Source organism: Ictalurus furcatus, chromosome 17 (genome assembly GCF_023375685.1).
Source record: "Ictalurus furcatus strain D&B chromosome 17, Billie_1.0, whole genome shotgun sequence".
NCBI classification, from domain to species: Eukaryota; Metazoa; Chordata; class Actinopteri; order Siluriformes; family Ictaluridae; genus Ictalurus; species Ictalurus furcatus.
This window is the reverse complement of record NC_071271.1, coordinates 26,691,366-26,712,972: the sequence shown is the minus strand read 5'-3', so window position 1 is coordinate 26,712,972 and position 21,607 is coordinate 26,691,366. Positions and strand designations below refer to the sequence as shown.

Sequence of the window (21,607 nt, the reverse complement as noted above, 5' to 3'; positions counted from 1 at the left end):
TTCATTATAATCCTTCCACAGATGGGTCGTGTAACGTCTACACGGCCGACACTTTCACTGCCGATGCTGCTCAAAGTGTCCGAGCGTGAAAATAAATCTGCAAAGTTCATTAATTTCCAATTATCATCATCATCATCACCGTTTTCAGTGGCGTCTCTAATAAATATATTTAAGTGATGTTAACTGTAAACAGTACATGTGTATACATGTGTAATGTTGGCTACGTGGGACACACTGCTAGATCTTTTCACATTAATATTTTCCATTTCTCGTGACAGAACACAAGAGCACCCATGTGAGTACAGAATACGTGGTATAATATAGGGGAAAGGGGAGGGGCTTACTCGCGGTATCAGCTGTACTTTCAGTAAAAATCCGTACACCATGGCATTTCTGCAGTCCTGCAGCTCAGTTTAGAAGCTTACATCTACAGAAACAATGTGATTTCACAGTTGGATAATCTCCGTTTTATTGTGGAGGGAAAAGAATGTTCTGGTGTTTTTCTTTGTTGTTTTTCTTGGGAGTGATACCTCATACTAGTGTACTCTGGTGATAATATAATAAGAGTAAACATCACCGGATATAGTGGAAGTATAAAATCACGTAGGAACAATTCATTTGTTATATCGCACAAGCCTGCTGTAAGGAGATGTTTATTTATTTATTTAACATGCATGGAAGGAGTCTCCAGTGTCAGCACTGTGTAACAAAGGTAAAGCTGTAAATTTATGTTTTCAGACGTCTTCGGGACAGAGGAGTTTACGCTGCACGAGGAAGAATAAAGAAAGGCTGCTTTATAGCTGCTATAACGCAAGTGACAACAGGAAGCCATTTTTTCCACGAACATTAAACGTAAGAAGTTGCTCTTGTATGAGAGGTACAAGCGTTGAACTCGTCTCGACCCGGGGAATCCACTGTTGTATGAGAGGTACAAGCGTTGAACTCGTCTCGACCGGGGAATCCACTGTTGTATAAGTGGTATAAGCGTTGAACTCGTCTCGACCGGGGAATCCACTGTTGTATAAGAGGTACAAGCGTTGAACTCGTCTCGACCCGGGGAATCCACTGTTGTATGAGAGGTACAAGCGTTGAACTCGTCTCGACCGGGGAATCCACTGTTGTATAAGAGGTACAAGCGTTGAACTCGTCTCGACCGGGGAATCCACTGTTGTATAAGAGGTACAAGCGTTGAACTCGTCTCGACCGGGGAATCCACTGTTGTATAAGAGGTACAAGCGTTGAACTCGTCTCGACCCGGGGAATCCACTGTTGTATAAGTGGTATAAGCGTTGAACTCGTCTCGACCAGGGAATCCACTGTTGTATAAGAGGTACAAGCGTTGAACTCGTCTCGACCGGGGAATCCACTGTTGTATAAGAGGTACAAGCGTTGAACTCGTCTCGACCGGGGAATCCACTGTTGTATAAGAGGTACAAGCGTTGAACTCGTCTCGACCCGGGGAATCCACTGTTGTATAAGAGGTACAAGCGTTGAACTCGTCTCGACCCGGGGAATCCACTGTTCTATAAGAGGTACAAGCGTTGAACTCATCTCGACCGGGGAATCCACTGTTGTATAAGAGGTACAAGCGTTGAACTCGTCTCGACCGGGGAATCCACTGTTGTATAAGAGGTACAAGCGTTGAACTCGTCTCGACCCGGGGAATCCACTGTTCTATAAGAGGTACAAGCGTTGAACTCGTCTCGACCCGGGGAATCCACTGTTGTATAAGAGGTACAAGCGTTGAACTCGTCTCGACCCGGGGAATCCACTGTTGTATAAGTGGTATAAGCGTTGAACTCGTCTCGACCGGGGAATCCACTGTTGTATAAGAGGTACAAGCGTTGAACTCGTCTCGACCCGGGGAATCCACTGTTGTATGAGAGGTACAAGCGTTGAACTCGTCTCGACCCGGGGAATCCACTGTTGTATGAGAGGTACAAGCGTTGAACTCGTCTCGACCGGGGAATCCACTGTTGTATAAGAGGTACAAGCGTTGAACTCGTCTCGACCGGGGAATCCACTGTTGTATAAGAGGTACAAGCGTTGAACTCGTCTCGACCGGGGAATCCACTGTTGTATAAGAGGTACAAGCGTTGAACTCGTCTCGACCCGGGGAATCCACTGTTGTATAAGTGGTATAAGCGTTGAACTCGTCTCGACCGGGGAATCCACTGTTGTATAAGAGGTACAAGCGTTGAACTCGTCTCGACCGGGGAATCCACTGTTGTATAAGAGGTACAAGCGTTGAACTCGTCTCGACCGGGGAATCCACTGTTGTATAAGAGGTATAAGCGTTGAACTCGTCTCGACCCGGGGAATCCACTGTTGTATAAGAGGTACAAGCGTTGAACTCGTCTCGACCCGGGGAATCCACTGTTCTATAAGAGGTACAAGCGTTGAACTCATCTCGACCGGGGAATCCACTGTTGTATAAGAGGTACAAGCGTTGAACTCGTCTCGACCGGGGAATCCACTGTTGTATAAGAGGTACAAGCGTTGAACTCGTCTCGACCCGGGGAATCCACTGTTCTATAAGAGGTACAAGCGTTGAACTCGTCTCGACCGGGGAATCCACTGTTGTATAAGAGGTACAAGCGTTGAACTCGTCTCGACCGGGGAATCCACTGTTGTATAAGAGGTACAAGCGTTGAACTCGTCTCGACCGGGGAATCCACTGTTGTATAAGAGGTACAAGCGTTGAACTCGTCTCGACCCGGGGAATCCACTGTTGTATAAGAGGTACAAGCGTTGAACTCGTCTCGACCCGGGGAATCCACTGTTCTATAAGAGGTACAAGCGTTGAACTCATCTCGACCGGGGAATCCACTGTTGTATAAGAGGTACAAGCGTTGAACTCGTCTCGACCGGGGAATCCACTGTTGTATAAGAGGTACAAGCGTTGAACTCGTCTCGACCCGGGGAATCCACTGTTCTATAAGAGGTACAAGCGTTGAACTCGTCTCGACCCGGGGAATCCACTGTTGTATAAGAGGTACAAGCGTTGAACTCGTCTCGACCCGGGGAATCCACTGTTGTATAAGTGGTATAAGCGTTGAACTCGTCTCGACCGGGGAATCCACTGTTGTATAAGAGGTACAAGCGTTGAACTCGTCTCGACCCGGGGAATCCACTGTTGTATGAGAGGTACAAGCGTTGAACTCGTCTCGACCCGGGGAATCCACTGTTGTATGAGAGGTACAAGCGTTGAACTCGTCTCGACCGGGGAATCCACTGCTGTATAAGAGGTACAAGCGTTGAACTCGTCTCGACCGGGGAATCCACTGTTGTATAAGAGGTACAAGCGTTGAACTCGTCTCGACCGGGGAATCCACTGTTGTATAAGAGGTACAAGCGTTGAACTCGTCTCGACCCGGGGAATCCACTGTTGTATAAGTGGTATAAGCGTTGAACTCGTCTCGACCAGGGAATCCACTGTTGTATAAGAGGTACAAGCGTTGAACTCGTCTCGACCGGGGAATCCACTGTTGTATAAGAGGTACAAGCGTTGAACTCGTCTCGACCGGGGAATCCACTGTTGTATAAGAGGTATAAGCGTTGAACTCGTCTCGACCCGGGGAATCCACTGTTGTATAAGAGGTACAAGCGTTGAACTCGTCTCGACCCGGGGAATCCACTGTTCTATAAGAGGTACAAGCGTTGAACTCATCTCGACCGGGGAATCCACTGTTGTATAAGAGGTACAAGCGTTGAACTCGTCTCGACCGGGGAATCCACTGTTGTATAAGAGGTACAAGCGTTGAACTCGTCTCGACCCGGGGAATCCACTGTTCTATAAGAGGTACAAGCGTTGAACTCGTCTCGACCGGGGAATCCACTGTTGTATAAGAGGTACAAGCATTGAACTCGTCTCGACCGGGGAATCCACTGTTGTATAAGAGGTACAAGCGTTGAACTCGTCTCGACCCGGGGAATCCACTGTTGTATAAGAGGTACAAGCGTTGAACTCGTCTCGACCGGGGAATCCACTGTTGTATAAGTGGTATAAGCGTTGAACTCGTCTCGACCGGGGAATCCACTGTTGTATAAGAGGTACAAGCGTTGAACTCGTCTCGACCGGGGAATCCACTGTTGTATAAGAGGTACAAGCTTTGAACTCGTCTCGACCGGGGAATCCACTGTTGTATAAGAGGTACAAGCGTTGAACTCGTCTCGACCGGGGAATCCACTGTTGTATAAGAGGTACAAGCTTTGAACTCGTCTCGACCGGGGAATCCACTGTTGTATAAGAGGTACAAGCGTTGAACTCGTCTCGACCGGGGAATCCAGGGATGCCTGGCTTTTAAACTTTGGACACACGGTTCAAAAGTAATGAGCATAAACGTACTTCCAAATTAGGCCAAAATTTGACCTGACGGTGGCGCTACAGCGTTAGCAGCACTTGCCTAAAATTTGGTGAGAATGTTCTTTAGACCCTCCCCGATCAGTGTGCCAAATTTCACAACTTTCTACCAGACGATTCTATGGGCTGCCGTAGACACCCTAGCCAGAATAAGAATAATAATAAGACCAGGTAGAATAACATTAGTATGCGTACGCAAGAGGGAGAGGAACAAAATAATTCTGGAAGTGCTGTTATGCTGTTAGAGAAAACTAATCAACAACAGGCTGGTGTAGAAACTGAATATTCACTCCATTTTCCCCGGTGGAACCAAGCAGTAGAGTATCTGGTTATGTTAGATCGCTCGCTGTGTTGAAGAACATCTCATAGGAACATGTGTAGCTCTGAGAGTGCTGCGTTCCACACCACGGACTCACGAGAGCCTGTAAATATGAGAACAGTGTAAACGCTGCACGGATACTACGTGGAGTTTAATGGAAATATGGAAATATTTAGATATTAAATGTAAACGTATGGTTTTACTCTTTATTCCCTCTGGGGAAATGTGATGCTGTAAGCAGATACTATGACAAACAGAAAACCAAAACATTGCGTTGGACAGAATAATGTGAATTTATCATATCGTTACACGCTCAAACACTCGTTTTAGAGATGCCGAGGCGACGCGGCTCGCTGTTTTGTCCTTATTCAGGAGAGAGATGGAGAAAAACCGAAAGAGAATGAGAAGCGAAAACGAGGCGAGGAGTGTATTTAGGGGATGGAATGATCCTGCCAGAAAGCACAGCATCCCAAACACTCGGCCAGTAACCGAGCCTGACAGAGCCAAATAAACACTTCCACAAAGCCGTGTGTGTGTGTGTGTGTGTGTGTGTGTGTGTGTGTCTTCACAGGTATTCCACTGGAGAAATTGAATCCTCATTACCTTGAGGCGAATTTCAACATCCGAACAAGAAGTTTAATCAAAACAGAGAAGCAGATTTTATACGGAATGAATCTGTCAAATTAAAAAGTTGCATTTTATACTGCTTTAAAAAAAACAACCCAAAACTAATTATTATTATATACATTTTTGTGTGTAAAGATGAAAGTACCTCTGTACTCCAAATGAGATTTTTAACGATCAAGTGAAAACGCAGCAGCTGCAGTTCTGCTTCGACATTAAGACTACAGCGGCTGCTTTGAGATCGTATTCGGTACGTCTTATGAACATTTAAACGTATTCCAAAAACAAATTCTTCCATGAATCCTCTCAGCTTCTCTTACTTTACCTCGCTGTCTAGCATTAGACTGTGAACATCCTCAAAAATCCCGTTAACTCCCGTCAAATTAGCTCCTGCTAGCGAGTTGGCTAGTGTTTAAATAATTTGTTCCAGGAGCATCTTGTATAAATTTCAGACGGAACACTTTATGGGTTTTTTAGTGTGCTTGAACGGAACCCTGGCATCTTCTACCCCTCGGTGAGGTTCTTCAGTCAGATGAGAACACGTGAGCGTCAGAGCGAGGTGGTCTCGGTCCGCTTCCAACTGAACTCCAGGGCGCTTCGTTTGCAGTGTGAAAGTGATTCGACTCTGGATCGACTCTGAATCAACTCGACTGCAGGAAGTGAATCAAACATGCTGGGGGTTTTGGGTCGTAGCATTTTTTCTGTAGATGTATCTTCTAAAGCGAATCAAAGCACCGAGCTGTAGTGCTGTAGAAATGCCATGGGGTGTGGAGATTTGAAAATCTGGATGTAACAAAACAAAATGTTTGAAGTTATTTATATAATCATCTAATCATGTGTATAATACTCTCGTATTTCTGACCGATGACTGAAGGAGTTGCTTTTTCCCCTCAAACGGTTAAGGAACGAAAAGCACCAAGCTTTGCTCCGATTCCTTTGAGGGAACAATAACACAGATACTGTATCAGAAACGACATGTTCTTCATCCTGGACAGGAAATGGACATGCTGCAGCAGCTGGAACCAAAACAAGGGAAAATGAAACTGGAATATGGATCTGTAGCATCAGTGGAGATAAACAGAACCCTGAGCATCCACACGGTTAATGCTGGATGCTGACAGGATTAGTGTTGAGCGATGCCTTATATCAGCAGGTCTTATTACCACGACAGAGTAAGAAGAAGGATGTGGAAGAAACTATTTTACACACACACACACACACACACACACACACACACACTGCTACTGTATAGCACTTTCACACCTGGTTCCTGAGTCTGAAATGACATCACATCTGAGCCTTAGTGAAAATCGTCCTCTTTACTGTGTGATGAAGACAATAATGGAAACACAGCCACTACTCGAGTCTGACAGACCTGAACAAAAGCTGTGTGTGTGTGTGTGTGTGTGTCCCAATATTCTACTGAGGCACTCCACAGATAGAAATCTGAGTCCACAAAACCCCAAGGCAAATTTCAAGGTTGGAACAAAAAGTTCCACTGAACAGAGACAGATTTTAACGATATTAATTTACAGGCAATTAATCAGGTCACAGTCCCCGCCCCTAATCACGCCGTAACCAATCAAGTCACAGTTCCCGCCCCTAATCACGCCGTAACCAATCAGGTCACAGTTCCCGTCCCTAATCACGCCGTAACCAATCAAGTCACAGTTCCCGCCCCTAATCACGCCGTAACCAATCAGGTCACAGTTCCCGTCCCTAATCACGCCGTAACCAATCAAGTCACAGTTCCCGTCCCTAATCACGCCATAACCAATCAAGTCACAGTTCCCGCCCCTAATCACACCGTAACCAATCAGGTCACAGTTCCCGCCCCTAATCACGCCGTAACCAATCAGGTCACAGTTCCCGCCCCTAATCACACCGTAACCAATCAGGTCACAGTTCCCGCCCCTAATCACGCCGTAACCAATCAGGTCACAGTTCCCGCCCCTAATCCCGCCGTAACCAATCAGGTCACAGTTCCCGTCCCTAATCACACCGTAACCAATCAGGTCACAGTTCCCGCCCCTAATCCCGCCGTAACCAATCAGGTCACAGTTCCCGCCCCTAATCCCGCCGTAACCAATCAAGTCACAGTCCCCACCCCTAATCCCGCCGTAACCAATCAGGTCACAGTTCCCGCCCCTAATCCCGCCGTAACCAATCAGGTCACAGTTCCCGCCCCTAATCACACTCTAGCCAATCAGAGCACAGACGTTTACTTGGCCTTCAGTGTAAAATGTATCTGATGTATTTGAAGTGATATTGAAATGAATGATGATATAAAGGGTTATTTATGCGTTTGTTTCCTGGTGATTTCGTTTTTTGTAAACGATTGGGTAACTGTGCTCACTGAATGTTAATCCGTTTTCAGCTGGAACACACGCCCTGAGTTTTGACATTTAGCTCTCATAGAAGAGCGAGAGAATTAAATCCGCTCGTCGTGATGTTGTGGCCGAGAGGGCAGCAGATCGGCACAGACGAGGTTTGGCGTGAAACATTTCAGTGTCTGTGCGAGACAGTGTCGCACACTTATCTTTTATTTTCATTACTTCAGTCTCTTATCTCTCACAGCGACTCTCAGCAAACACGCTTCACTTTTCACTTATCTGCTCTGCTTTTATACGAGAAGACGATCCAGGCTGAGCTTCAGAAACTGGGACATCATTTCCTGTCCTGCAGCTGCTACATCCTGCATACTGATGGCACCAGTCTCACTGTACTGATCTGCTGTGGCGTGTTCCGATTGGCCGAGAGCGGCGCGGAGTGTTCCGATTGGCCGAGAGCGGCGCGGAGTGTTCCGATTGGCCGAGAGCGGCGCGGAGTGTTCCGAGTGGCCGAGAGCAGTACGGCGTGTTACGAGTGGCCGAGAGCGGTAAACTGTTTTCAGATTGGCCGAGAGCGGTGTGCTGTGCTCCGATTGGCCAAGAGCGGTGCGCCGTGCTCCGGCTGGACGAGAGCGGTGCGCCGTGCTCCGGCTGGACGAGAGCGGTGCGCCGTGCTCCGACTGGACGAGAGCGGTGCGCCGTGCTCCGATTGGCCGAGAGCGGTGCGCCGTGCTCCGATTGGCCGAGAGCGGTGCGCCGTGCTCCGATTGGCCGAGAGCGGTGCGCTGTGCTCCGACTGGCCGAGAGCGGTGCAGTATATTGTGTCTATGTTATCAGCTGTGCCTACCTGATTAATATTAACAGAACTTTGCATTAAGAGAAAAAAAAACGCTAAAAGCGCCGTAATGAGCCTCGGAGTCATTAATCATTTTTTCTCGACCACAGCCATCGCCGAGGAAACGAAATCCCTCAAGGTCCCTCGATTAGTGTGTGATTTAATTCAAAGGGCCAAATTGAGTTTTTAACGTTTTAATCTTCATTTCGGACAGAAGACGAGTTAATGAAGGCCCGAGTTTAGCGCTGATAAACCACAGGAGGATTCGTCTCTTATTATTGAGCTCAAGCACAGTGTGACAGAGGAAAAAAAAGCTTTTATATCTACCGAGAGAGACCCACTCACTGAAAATAAAGAGAATTATTATGTACTTCCATCTGAATCGCAGAAGTAAATGAAGATACGAGTCGGTCTCTTCCCAAAGAGGCTGACATGCAGGCGCATTTCTTCTCTCTCCTGGTCCAGCGAGGACGTTACTCAGCCGGAGTACATTAGGGAGAAAAATCACCTGCAGCGGCTTTTAGCTGTAACAAAAACGCTGCAATATCTTAGCAAAATAATCAAATAAATGCAAATGTGAATCTTCATGCTCTCAGAAAACTTTACAGATCCGTCTCCGCATTCCATTTGCTTAAGTACACTTAGGAATTTAAACTAAACATGTGCTGGACAATATATTTCTATATATACAAGATTATGATTCAGGGTCTCTCTCTGGATGATCGGTAACGTTTAGAAACACTCCTACAACATTAATGCAACGTTTAGAAACACTCCAACATTAATGTAACGTTTAGAAACACTCCAACATTAATGTAACGTTTAGAAACACTCCAACATTAATGTAACGTTTAGAAACACTCCTACAACATTAATGCAACGTTTAGAAACACTCCAACATTAATGTAACGTTTAGAAACACTCCAACATTAATGTAACGTTTAGAAACACTCCAACATTAATGTACCGTTTAGAAACACTCCTACAACATTAATGCAACGTTTAGAAACACTCCAACATTAATGCAACATTTAGAAACACTCCAACATTAATGTAACGTTTAGAAACACTCCTACAACATTAATGCAACATTTAGAAACACTCCAACATTAATGCAACGTTTAGAAACACTCCTACAACATTAATGCAACGTTTAGAAACACTCCAACATTAATGCAACATTTAGAAACACTCCAACATTAATGCAACGTTTAGAAACACTCCAGCATTAATGTAATGTTTAGAAACACTCCAACATTAATGTAATGTTTAGAAACACTCCTACAACATTAATGCAACGTTTTTATTTGCAGGAACGTTAACATCGTCATTAGTTTCCTTCTAACTGCAGAAGCTGTGTGAGGAAGCGTTGCAGGAACGTTACTGTTGGTCACGTTACAGCGAACACGTTACTACATGTACTCATGGCGTTCTCCATGATCCCGCGCCCTTCAACTGAATGAAATATCTGCTTAGCTTTTTGCCATATTGCTATTAGACGTGAAAATATCTGCGAAATCCGGAATGATCCACCTGCTCGACATCTGGGGATGAGATAAGGCTTGATTTAATGAATTCATTTATTAATTCATTTATGATGATGATTCTTGTTAAAAAGACCTCACTTCTGTCCGATTGTAGAGATAAAAATAGGTTTTAAAAAAAGCAATCCATTATTTAATTAATCCTTACGTGACCTTGAATTATTGTAGATTTCATTAGGATTTTAAAAAAAAGGAAGAGTGAGAATGTGCTGCAGAGATTTAAGAAGTATCTTCTGACTAAATAGACACTGTACCTCATGAGAGGAAAAGTGGAATATAAAAATGTGCTTACATGCACAAAAAAAAGAAGCAAACACTCCACTCACAGCAGTTTTGACCTCCTGCTCACAATCTGCATGCAAACCGAGTTCCTGCGCTGCTGCTGGATAAAAGAGTCGAGATAAAAACCCGAGATAAAACCTGCAGGAGAAACAGCTTCTGGGCTGGAGACGCGGATAAACCTGTAGCCGAGAATAAACACAGCCGGGACTCTTCCTGCTCCAGTTCTCCAAAATATAACCAACGCATCACTAACAACATTCAGAATAAAAGTGAAATATACACCACGTTCTCCTCTGAGATGTTGTCCTCTGAGACGTTCTCCTCGGAGATGTTCTCCTCGGAGACGTTCTCCTCTGAGATGTTCTCCTCTGAGACGTTCTCCTCGGAGACGTTCTCTCCGCACGTTCAATATCTTTACAAAAACACTGTGTATTATCTCACACTGCTGAGTTCTGGACTCTGATTGGGTAATCAGGTGTTGATTCTCTAGAACAGCGGCTCTGACAGTAGCGCAGGTTTATATTAACGCTCTCGTTCTAATATGTTATGGTTTCTATAGTAACGGCTCGTTCACAGGGACTCGTATTAAATAATTGTTTATGTGGTGAAGTTTTCTCAAAGTAAGGAAGTGTTCATGTATGGAAGGAGTCTCCAGTGTCAGCGCTTTGTAGGCAGAGGTAAAGTTTAGAGGAGACAGAAGAGTTTACACTTCTTTTCTGGGCAACACGACAAGCTGTGTAAATATCTCTCTTATTAAGGTCAAGAGACAGAATAAAGAGGGAAAAGAGAGAGGTGGGTGAGGGAACGAGTGTTTATAGCTGCTATAGCATAAGCGAGAACTCGTTTCAGGAACAGTAAATGTAACTATAAATGGGTGAAAAGCATGACGTAATTCTTTTATAAATATAAATTGTAAATCGTTGGAAAATCAATGTGGTTCAAAACACTTGAGGAAAATATAGGACTACCACACACACACACACACACACACACACACACACACACACACACGGATAATGTCGATCAGTAAGGGTGCAGAAGGTCCAGTGTAGCTCTGTATAAAGTTCTGTAGAAGGAGAGTGTTGAGCAGCTCAGCTGTGGCTGTAGAGTAAATGTTGAGTGTAAATGAGAACTGAAGGTCTGAACTGTACCGTGTGGAAATGTAAATAATATCCCTCTTTCCGCCCCTCACTTTTTCACTCCAGTGCTTTTCTTTTCCACAATCATTGCATTTCTCACCGCAGCGGAACAAAAGCCGAGCCGGTGCGGGAGTCTGTACACACGGACTACACCGACTCCTCTTCCTCCTGAAGACCGGAGACGAAGGGACAAATTCATCAGACGCTTTTACAGTCTGCATCCACCGAGAGTCCAGAGCCGAACTATTCCCTCCGCACACATCATCTCCAGCTTCTCTGACTTCTATACTCTTCCAGTTCTCACCCAGAGAGTGATAATCCCGCTGTATAATGCCACCGTCTGAGTGAAGCGCAAAGTAAAGAAGAGATGAAACGCTGCAGCGTTAACGCGGTTTAATCCAGCGCAGGGAAATCCAGCTCAGTAATGAAAAGGAAGTGTCCTGACTGCAGGGCGGGGCGATACGATAATCACATCATATCACGATACTTCGGGAGGAAACACCACGATCTCAGGGTAGAAACGTTCGCTGACAAACTGCCAGAGAAACCGTCCGGGGTTCCGGACATTTTCATTTCATTTTCTTTATTAAACTGGAAAAAATCGGCACAAATTTGGAAATTTATAAAAAATTTAAAGTTACTAAATAATTACAAATTAGATACAAAAAAATATACAAAATGAAAATCTCAGAGCGTTTACCATGAAGTGGTCCGGCTCGACCTGAACGTGCCGTTTCAAATCAGTTATTATTTTATATTATTTATTATCAACTGGTATTAACTTATGCAGACACGTCCATCTGTCTCACTCAGACACGCCTGTCCGCCCACTCAGACACGCCCATCCGTCCCACTCAGACACGCCCGTCCGCCCCACTCAGACACGCCCGTCCGTCCCGCTCAGACACGCCCGTCCATCCCGCTCAGACACGCCCGTCCGCCCCACTCAGACACGCCCGTCCGTCCCGCTCAGACACGCCCGTCCATCTTACTCAGACACGCCCGTCCGTCCCACTCAGACACGCCCGTCCATCTCACTCAGACACGTCCATCCGTCTCACTCAGACATGCCCGTCCATTCCGCTCAGACACGCCCGTCCGTCCCACTCAGACACGCCCGTCCATCCCGCTCAGACACGCCCGTCTGTCCCACTCAGACACGCCCGTCCATCTTACTCAGACACGCCCGTCCGTCCCACTCAGACACGCCCGTCCATCTCACTCAGACACGTCCATCCGTCTCACTCAGACATGCCCGTCCATTCCGCTCAGACACGCCCATCCGTCCTGCTCAGACACGCCCATCCATCCCACTCAGAAACGCCCGTCCGTCCCACTCAGACACGCCCATCCGTCCCACTCAGACACGCCCGTCCGTCCCACTCAGACACGTCCGTCCATCTCACTCAGTCCGTCCCGCTCAGACACGCCCGTCCATCCCACTCAGAAACGCCCGTCCGCCCCACTCAGACACGCCCATCCGTCCCACTCAGACACGCCCATCCATCCCACTCAGACACGCCCGTCCGTCCCACTCAGACACGCCCGTCCGTCCCACTCAGACACGCCCGTCCGTCCCACTCAGACACGTCCGTCCATCTCACTCAGTCCGTCCCGCTCAGACACGCCCGTCCATCCCACTCAGAAACGCCCGTCCGCCCCACTCAGACACGCCCGTTCATCCCACTCAGACACGCCCATCCATCCCACTCAGACACGCCCGTCCGTCCCACTCAGACACGCCCGTGCATCTCACTCAGTCCGTCCCACTCAGACATGCCCGTCCGTCCCACTCAGACACCCCCGTCCGTCCCACTCAGACACGCCTGTCCGTCCCACTCAGTCCGTCTCACCCAGACACGCCGGGCCGTCTCACTCAGTCCGTCTCACTCAGACACGCCCGTCCATCCCACTCAGACACGCCCGTCCGTCCCACTCAGACACGCCCATCCATCCCACTCAGACACGCCCGTCCGTCCCACTCAGACACGCCCGTGCATCTCACTCAGTCCATCCCACTCAGACATGCCCGTCCATCCCACTCAGACACGCCCATCCGCCCCACTCAGACACGCCTGTCCGTCCCACTCAGACACGCCCATCTGCCCCACTCAGTCCGTCTCACTCAGACACGCCCATCCGTCCCACTCAGACACACCCGTCCGTCCCACTCAGACACGCCCGTCCGTCTCACTCAGACATGCCCGTCCATCCCACTCAGACACGCCCGTCCGTCCCACTCAGACACGCCCGTCCGTCCCACTCAGACACTCCCATCTGCCCCACTCAGTCCGTCCCACTCAGACACGCCCGTCCGTCCCACTCAGACACTCCCATCTGCCCCACTCAGACACGCCCATGCATCCCACTCAGACACGCCCGTCCGTCCCACTCAGTCCGTCCCACTCAGACACGCCCGTCCGTCCCACTCAGACACGCCCGTCCATCTCACTCAGTACGTCTCACTCAGACACGCCCGTCCGTCCCACTCAGACACACCCGTTTGTCTCACTCAGACACGCCCGTCCGTCCCACTCAGACACGCCCATCCATCCCACTCAGACACGCCCATCCATCCCACTCAGACACGCCCGTCCACCCCACTCAGTCCGTCCCACTCAGACACGCCCATCCGTCCCACTCAGTCCGTCTCACCCAGACACGCCCGTCCATCCCACTCAGGCATGCCCATATGACCCACTCAGACACACATGTCCGTCCCACTCAGACACTCCCATCTGCCCCACTCAGTCCGTCCCACTCAGACACGTCCGTCCACCCCACTCAGACACGCCCGTCCGTCCCACTCAGACACTCCCATCTGCCCCACTCAGTCCGTCCCACTCAGACACGCCCGTCCGTCCCACTCAGACACTCCCATCTGCCCCACTCAGACACGCCCATGCATCCCACTCAGACACGCCCGTCCGTCCCACTCAGTCCGTCCCACTCAGACACGCCCGTCCGTCCCACTCAGACACGCCCGTCCATCTCACTCAGTACGTCTCACTCAGACACGCCCGTCCGTCCCACTCAGACACACCCGTTTGTCTCACTCAGACACGCCCGTCCGTCCCACTCAGACACGCCCATCCATCCCACTCAGACACGCCCATCCATCCCACTCAGACACGCCCGTCCACCCCACTCAGTCCGTCCCACTCAGACACGCCCATCCGTCCCACTCAGTCCGTCTCACCCAGACACGCCCGTCCATCCCACTCAGGCATGCCCATATGACCCACTCAGACACACCCGTCCGTCCCACTCAGACACGCCCGTCCATCTCACTCAAACATGCCCGTCCATCCCACTCAGACACGCCCGTCCGTCCCACTCAGACACGCCCGTCCGTCCCACTCAGACACTCCCATCTGCCCCACTCAGTCCGTCCCACTCAGACACGCCCGTCCGTCCCACTCAGACACTCCCATCTGCCCCACTCAGACACGCCCATGCATCCCACTCAGACACGCCCGTCCGTCCCACTCAGTCCGTCCCACTCAGACACGCCCGTCCGTCCCACTCAGACACGCCCGTCCATCTCACTCAGTACGTCTCACTCAGACACGCCCGTCCGTCCCACTCAGACACACCCGTCTGTCTCACTCAGACACGCCCGTCCGTCCCACTCAGACACGCCCATCCATCCCACTCAGACACGCCCGTCCACCCCACTCAGTCCGTCCCACTCAGACACGCCCATCCGTCCCACTCAGTCCGTCTCACCCAGACACGCCCGTCCATCCCACTCAGGCATGCCCATATGACCCACTCAGACACACATGTCCGTCCCACTCAGACACTCCCATCTGCCCCACTCAGTCCGTCCCACTCAGACACGTCCGTCCGTCCCACTCAGACACGCCCGTCCGTCCCACTCAGACACCCCCGTCCATCTCACTCAGACACGCCCGTCCGTCCCACTCAGACACGCCCGTCCATCTCACTCAGTCTGTCTCACTCAGACATGCCCATCCATCCCACTCAGAAACGCCCGTCTGCCCCACTCAGACACGCCCATCCGTCCCACTCAGACACGCCCATCTGACCCACGCAGTCCATCTCACTCAGCCATGCCTCTCCGTCCCACTCAGACACGCCCGTCCGTCCCACTCAGACACCCCCGTCCATCTCACTCAGACACGCCCATCCGTCCCACTCAGACACGCCCGTCCACCCCACTCAGTCCGTCTCACCCAGACACGCCCGTCCACCCCACTCAGTCCGTCTCACCCAGACACGCCCGTCCATCCTACTCAGGCATGCCCATATGACCCACTCAGTCCGTCCCACTCAGACAGTCCCAATCTGCCCCACTCAGTCCGTCTCACTCAGACACGCCTGTCTGTCCCACTCAGACACGCCTGTCCATCCCACTCAGGCACGCCCATCTGCCCCACTCAGACACGCCCGTCCGTCCCACTCAGTCCATCTCACTCAGATACGCCCGTCCGTCCCACTCAGACACGCCTGTCCGTCCCACTCAGTCCGTCCCACTCAGACACGCCCATCCGACCCACTCAGTCCATCTCACTCCGTCACGCCCGTCTGTCCCACTCAGACACGCCCATCCATCCCACTCAGACACGCCCGTCCGTCCCACTCAGTCCGTCTCACCCAGACACGGCCGTTCGTCTCACTCAGTCCGTCTCACTCAGACACGCCCGTCCATCCCACTCAGGCATGCCCATCTGACCCACTCAGACACGCCCGTCCGTCCCACTCAGACACTCCCATCTGCCCCACTCAGTCCGTCTCACTCAGACACGCCCATCCGTTCCACTCAGACACGCCCGTCCACCCCACTCCGTCCGTCCCACTCAGACACGCCTGTCTATACCACTCAGACAAGCCCGCCTGTCCCACGCAGATACGCCCACCTGTCTCACTCAGACACGCCCATTTGTTTTACTCAGACATGGTCCCACTAAGACATGCCCATCCGTCCCAATCAGACACGCCCGTCCGTCCCGCTCAGACACGCCCGTCCGTCCCGCTCAGACACGAATGTCTGTACCACTCAGACACGCCCGCCTGTCCCATGCAGATACGCCCACCTGTCTCACTCAGACATGCCCATTTGTTTTACTCAGACATGCCTCTGTCCCACTAAGACACGCCCATTTGTCCCAATCAGACACGCCCATCCGTCCCAATCAGACACGCCCGTCCGTCTCACTCAGACATGCCCATCTGCCTCACTCAGACTCGCCCGTCCGTCTCACTCAGACATGCCCGTCTGCCTCACTCAGACACGCCCGTCTGTCTCATTCAGACATGCCCGTCTGTCTCATTCAGACATGCCCGTCCGTCTCACTCAGACATGCCCGTCTGCCTCACTCAGACACGCCCGTCCATCTCACTCAGACATGCCCGTCCATCCCACTCAGACACGTCCGTCCATCTCACTCAGACACGTCCATCCGTCTCACTCAGACATGCCCGTCCGTCCCACTCAGACACGCCCATCCGTCCCGCTCAGAAACGCCCGTCCGTCCCACTCAGACACGCCCGTCCGTCCCACTCAGACACGCCCGTCCGTCCCACTCAGACACGTCCGTCCATCTCACTCAGTCCGTCCCGCTCAGACACGCCCGTCCATCCCACTCAGAAACGCCCGTCCGCCCCACTCAGACACGCCCATCCGTCCCACTCAGACACGCCCATCCGTCCCACTCAGACACGCCCGTTCGTCCCACTCAGACACGTCCATCCATCCCACTCAGACACGCCTGTCCGTCCCACTCAGACACGCCCGTGCATCTCACTCAGTCCGTCCCACTCAGACATGCCCGTCCGTCCCACTCAGACACGCCCGTCCGTCCCACTCAGTCCGTCTCACTCAGACACGCCCATCCGTCCCACTCAGACACGCCCGTCCGTCCCTCTCAGACACGCCTGTCCGTCCCTCTCAGACACGCCTGTCCGTCCCACTCAGTCCATCTCACCCAGACACGCCCGTCTGTCTCACTCAGACACGCCCGTCCATCCCACTCAGACACGCCCGTCCGTCCCACTCAGACACGTCCATCCATCCCACTCAGACACGCCCGTCCGTCCCACTCAGACACGCCCATGCATCTCACTCAGTCCATCCCACTCAGACATGCCCGTCCGTCCCACTCAGACACGCCCATCCGCCCCACTCAGACACGCCTGTCCGTCCCACTCAGACACGCCCATCTGCCCCACTCAGTCCGTCTCACTCAGACACGCCCGTCCGTCCCACTCAGACACGCCCGTCCGTCCCACTCAGACACGCCCGTCCGTCTCACTCAGTCCGTCTCACTCAGACATGCCCGTCCGTCCCACTCAGACACGCCCGTCCGTCCCACTCAGACACGCCCGTCCGTCCCACTCAGACACTCCCATCTGCCCCACTCAGTCCGTCCCACTCAGACACGCTCGTCCATCCCACTCAGACACTCCCATCTGCCCCACTCAGACACGCCCATGTATCCCACTCAGACACGCCCGTCCGTCCCACTCAGTCCGTCCCACTCAGACACGCCCGTCCGTCCCACTCAGACACGCCCGTCCATCTCACTCAGTACGTCTCACTCAGACACGCCGGTCCGTCCCACTCAGACACACCCGTTTGTCTCACTCAGACACGCCCGTCCGTCCCACTCAGACACGCACATCCATCCCACTCAGACACGCCCATGCATCCCACTCAGACACGCCCGTCCGTCCCACTCAGTCCGTCCCACTCAGACACGCCCGTCCGTCCCACTCAGACACGCCCGTCCATCTCACTCAGTACGTCTCACTCAGACACGCCCGTCCGTCCCACTCAGACACACCCGTTTGTCTCACTCAGACACGCCCGTCCGTCCCACTCAGACACGCCCATCCATCCGACTCAGACACGCCCATCCATCCCACTCAGACACGCCCGTCCACCCCACTCAGTCCGTCCCACTCAGACACGCCCATCCGTCCCACTCAGTCCATCTCACCCAGACACGCCCGTCCATCCCACTCAGGCATGCCCATATGACCCACTCAGACACACATGTCCGTCCCACTCAGACACTCCCATCTGCCCCACTCAGTCCGTCCCACTCAGACACGCCCGTCCGTCCCACTCAGACACGCCCGTCCGTCCCACTCAGACACGCCCGTCCGTCCCACTCAGACACCCCCGTCCATCTCACTCAGACACGCCCGTCCGTCCCACTCAGACACGCCCGTCCATCTCACTCAGTCCGTCTCACTCAGACATGCCCATCCATCCCACTCAGAAACGCCCGTCCGCCCCACTCAGACACGCCCATCTGACCCACGCAGTCCATCTCACTCAGACACGCCCGTCCACCCCACTCAGTCCGTCTCACCCAGACACGCCCGTCCACCCCACTCAGTCCGTCTCACCCAGACACGCCCGTCCATCCCACTCAGGCATGCCCATATGACCCACTCAGTCCGTCCCACTCAGACAGTCCCATCTGCCCCACTCAGTCCGTCTCACTCAGACACGCCTGTCCGTCCCACTCAGACACACCTGTCCATCCCACTCAGGCACGCCCATCTGCCCCACTCAGACACGCCCGTCCATCCCACTCAGTCCATCTCACTCAGATACGCCCGTCCGTCCCACTCAGACACGCCTGTCCGTCCCACTCAGTCCGTCCCACTCAGACACGCCCATCCGACCCACTCAGTCCATCTCACTCCGTCACGCCCGTCTGTCCCACTCAAACACGCCCTTCCGTCCCACTCAGACACGCCCGTCCACCCCACTCAGTCCGTCTCACCCAGACACGGCCGTCCGTCTCACTCAGTCCGTCTCACTCAGACACGCCCGTCCATCCCACTCAGGCATGCCCATCTGACCCACTCAGACACGCCCGTCCATCCCACTTAGACACTCCCATCTGCCCCACTCAGTCCGTCTCACTCAGACACGCCCATCCGTTCCACTCAGACACGCCCGTCCACCCCACTCCGTCCGTCCCACTCAGACACGCCTGTCTATACCAGTCAGACAAGCCCGCCTGTCCCACGCAGATACGCCCACCTGTCTCACTCAGACACGCCCATTTGTTTTACTCAGACATGGTCCCACTAAGACATGCCCGTCCGTCCCGCTCAGACACGCCCGTCCGTCCCGCTCAGACACGCCCGTCCGTCCCGCTCAGACACGAATGTCTGTACCACTCAGACACGCCCGCCTGTCCCATGCAGATACGCCCACCTGTCTCACTCAGACATGCCCATTTGTTTTACTCAGACATGCCTCTGTCCCACTAAGACACGCCCATTTGTCCCAATCAGACACACCCATCCGTCCCAATCAGACACGCCCGTCCGTCTCACTCAGACATGCCCATCTGCCTCACTCAGACATGCCCGTCCGTCTCACTCAGACATGCCCGTCTGCCTCACTCAGACACGCCCGTCTGTCTCATTCAGACATGCCCGTCTGTCTCATTCAGACATGCCCATTTGTTTTACTCAGCCATGCCTCTGTCCCACTAAGACACACCCATTTGTCCCAATCAGACAAGCCTATCCATCCCACTAAGACACGCCCATCCGTCTCACTCAGACACGCCCATCTGCCTCACTCAGACACACCCACCTGTCTCACTCAGTCTATAAAAATAAAAAGTTCACCTGATACACATACACCTGTGTTTCTCAAGATCTGAAGTCTAATTAAACTGATGAATTAGTTGTTTGTTTCGCACCGCGAGCTCACGCTACATTACCGTTCTGTTCAATCTGAGAGCAGCGTTAACTGTAAGTGACCACTGATACGATTATGATTCTTGCTCATGTTCAGTAGTGAGAGGCTCAGGCGTGACCGCATGACGTCACAGATCACCTGCGCAATTTTGGGATTGGTTAGTGATGAATTTTTATCTTCTACATTTGTAACTTCTACATCTGTACACTCAGTGTTTATAGTTTAAATCTAATTATATTTGCAGAAATAACATTTCCTTCCGCCAGAACAGTTCTGTCGAATCTCCAGAGTTCCGGTGTGTAATTATTGCTCAACATAGGATCAGGTATGGCCATGACGTCACACAGGTGTAACTAAACGCATTAATTAATCACTTAATTAGGCCTACTTAATTAATAAACCGCATGCTCACCTGCGTCTGAAGCGCTTCACCTTCCTCGATGATGCTGATAAACGGGATCTCCAGAAAAGCGGAAATGAACTCCACCTGCACGAGCTCGTGCTGGCTCTGCGGGAACGCGAGCACGGCTGAGACCCCGCGCACCACCACGTCCTGACACACGCACCTGAACACCGACTCTGGGTCCGCGTGCGCCGCTCGCGCCCACACCACCTCCAGGCTCAGGTTGTAGGGTAAGAGCGGCGCGTGGGGCCAGTTTCTGGCGTGAATGAGCGCGCGGTTCAGGGCGGCTCGGACGCGCGAGGGCTGATGGGAGGGCAGGACGGCGCCGAGGCGGATGGTGTGTCCGATCTGCGCGAGGATGCCACAGGGCTGAGGATGGAGCTGGCACGGGGAGATGAGCGCGTGCAGAGAGACGGAGAGATACGCCACGAGCCTGCAGAGCATCACACTCATCCTGCTCCTTCCGCTTCTGCATCGCTCTTCTTCCTGCACCTCAGTTTCTCCTTCCTTTCTTTAAATTCCTCTTTGCTTTGTTTTTTCTCTCTCTCTCTCTCTCTCTCTGTCTCTTTTTTTTGTTGCTTTATTGTAGGTTGAGTTCTGAGCGGCGGGAGCGCGCACTCACTCGCCGCGCGCGCACAAACATACACGCACACAGCACCGGAGCGCGAGCGACTCTTTCCGTCTCCATCCGCTCCGAGTTGGAAATAAAAACAACTCAAAACGCTCGAGCTGCCTACGTCATCCGCGTTTTAACGCGCTGGCCAATCAGGTGCAGCGGTGGGCAGAGTTCTAAGTTCTTCACAAAATATGCTCCTGATGTATGTTTATTAAAAATGAAAGTAAAATAGTTAATTTGACTGTCTTGTTAATCAGAATGATTCATTCACACACAAAATAAACCTTTTATTAACACAAATCCCAACAATTTATCATTAAATAGGCCTCGTTGATTTTTAAAAAATGATAATAAATAATTTAGTTTGTTTTGTCGTGCATTGCTAGCTCGCTACATCGCTAGGCTGTTATCAGAAATGAAAGGTTTCAAATAAAATACTTTTTAAATACTTCTT

At 51.7% G+C, this 21,607-nt stretch overlaps 1 protein-coding gene across 1 annotated transcript in view; it reads right to left on the bottom strand.

Moving 5' to 3' along the window:
* grin3ba (glutamate receptor, ionotropic, N-methyl-D-aspartate 3Ba) overlaps positions 1-20,990 on the bottom strand; it is an 89,244-nt gene extending 68,254 nt beyond the window's left edge. Inside the window, exon 1 of the mRNA XM_053646834.1 lies at positions 20,547-20,990. Within this exon, the coding sequence (XP_053502809.1) occupies positions 20,547-20,990 (444 nt within the window). The remainder of the gene's footprint in view (positions 1-20,546) is intronic.
* Between the last annotated feature and the right edge of the window lie 617 nt (positions 20,991-21,607).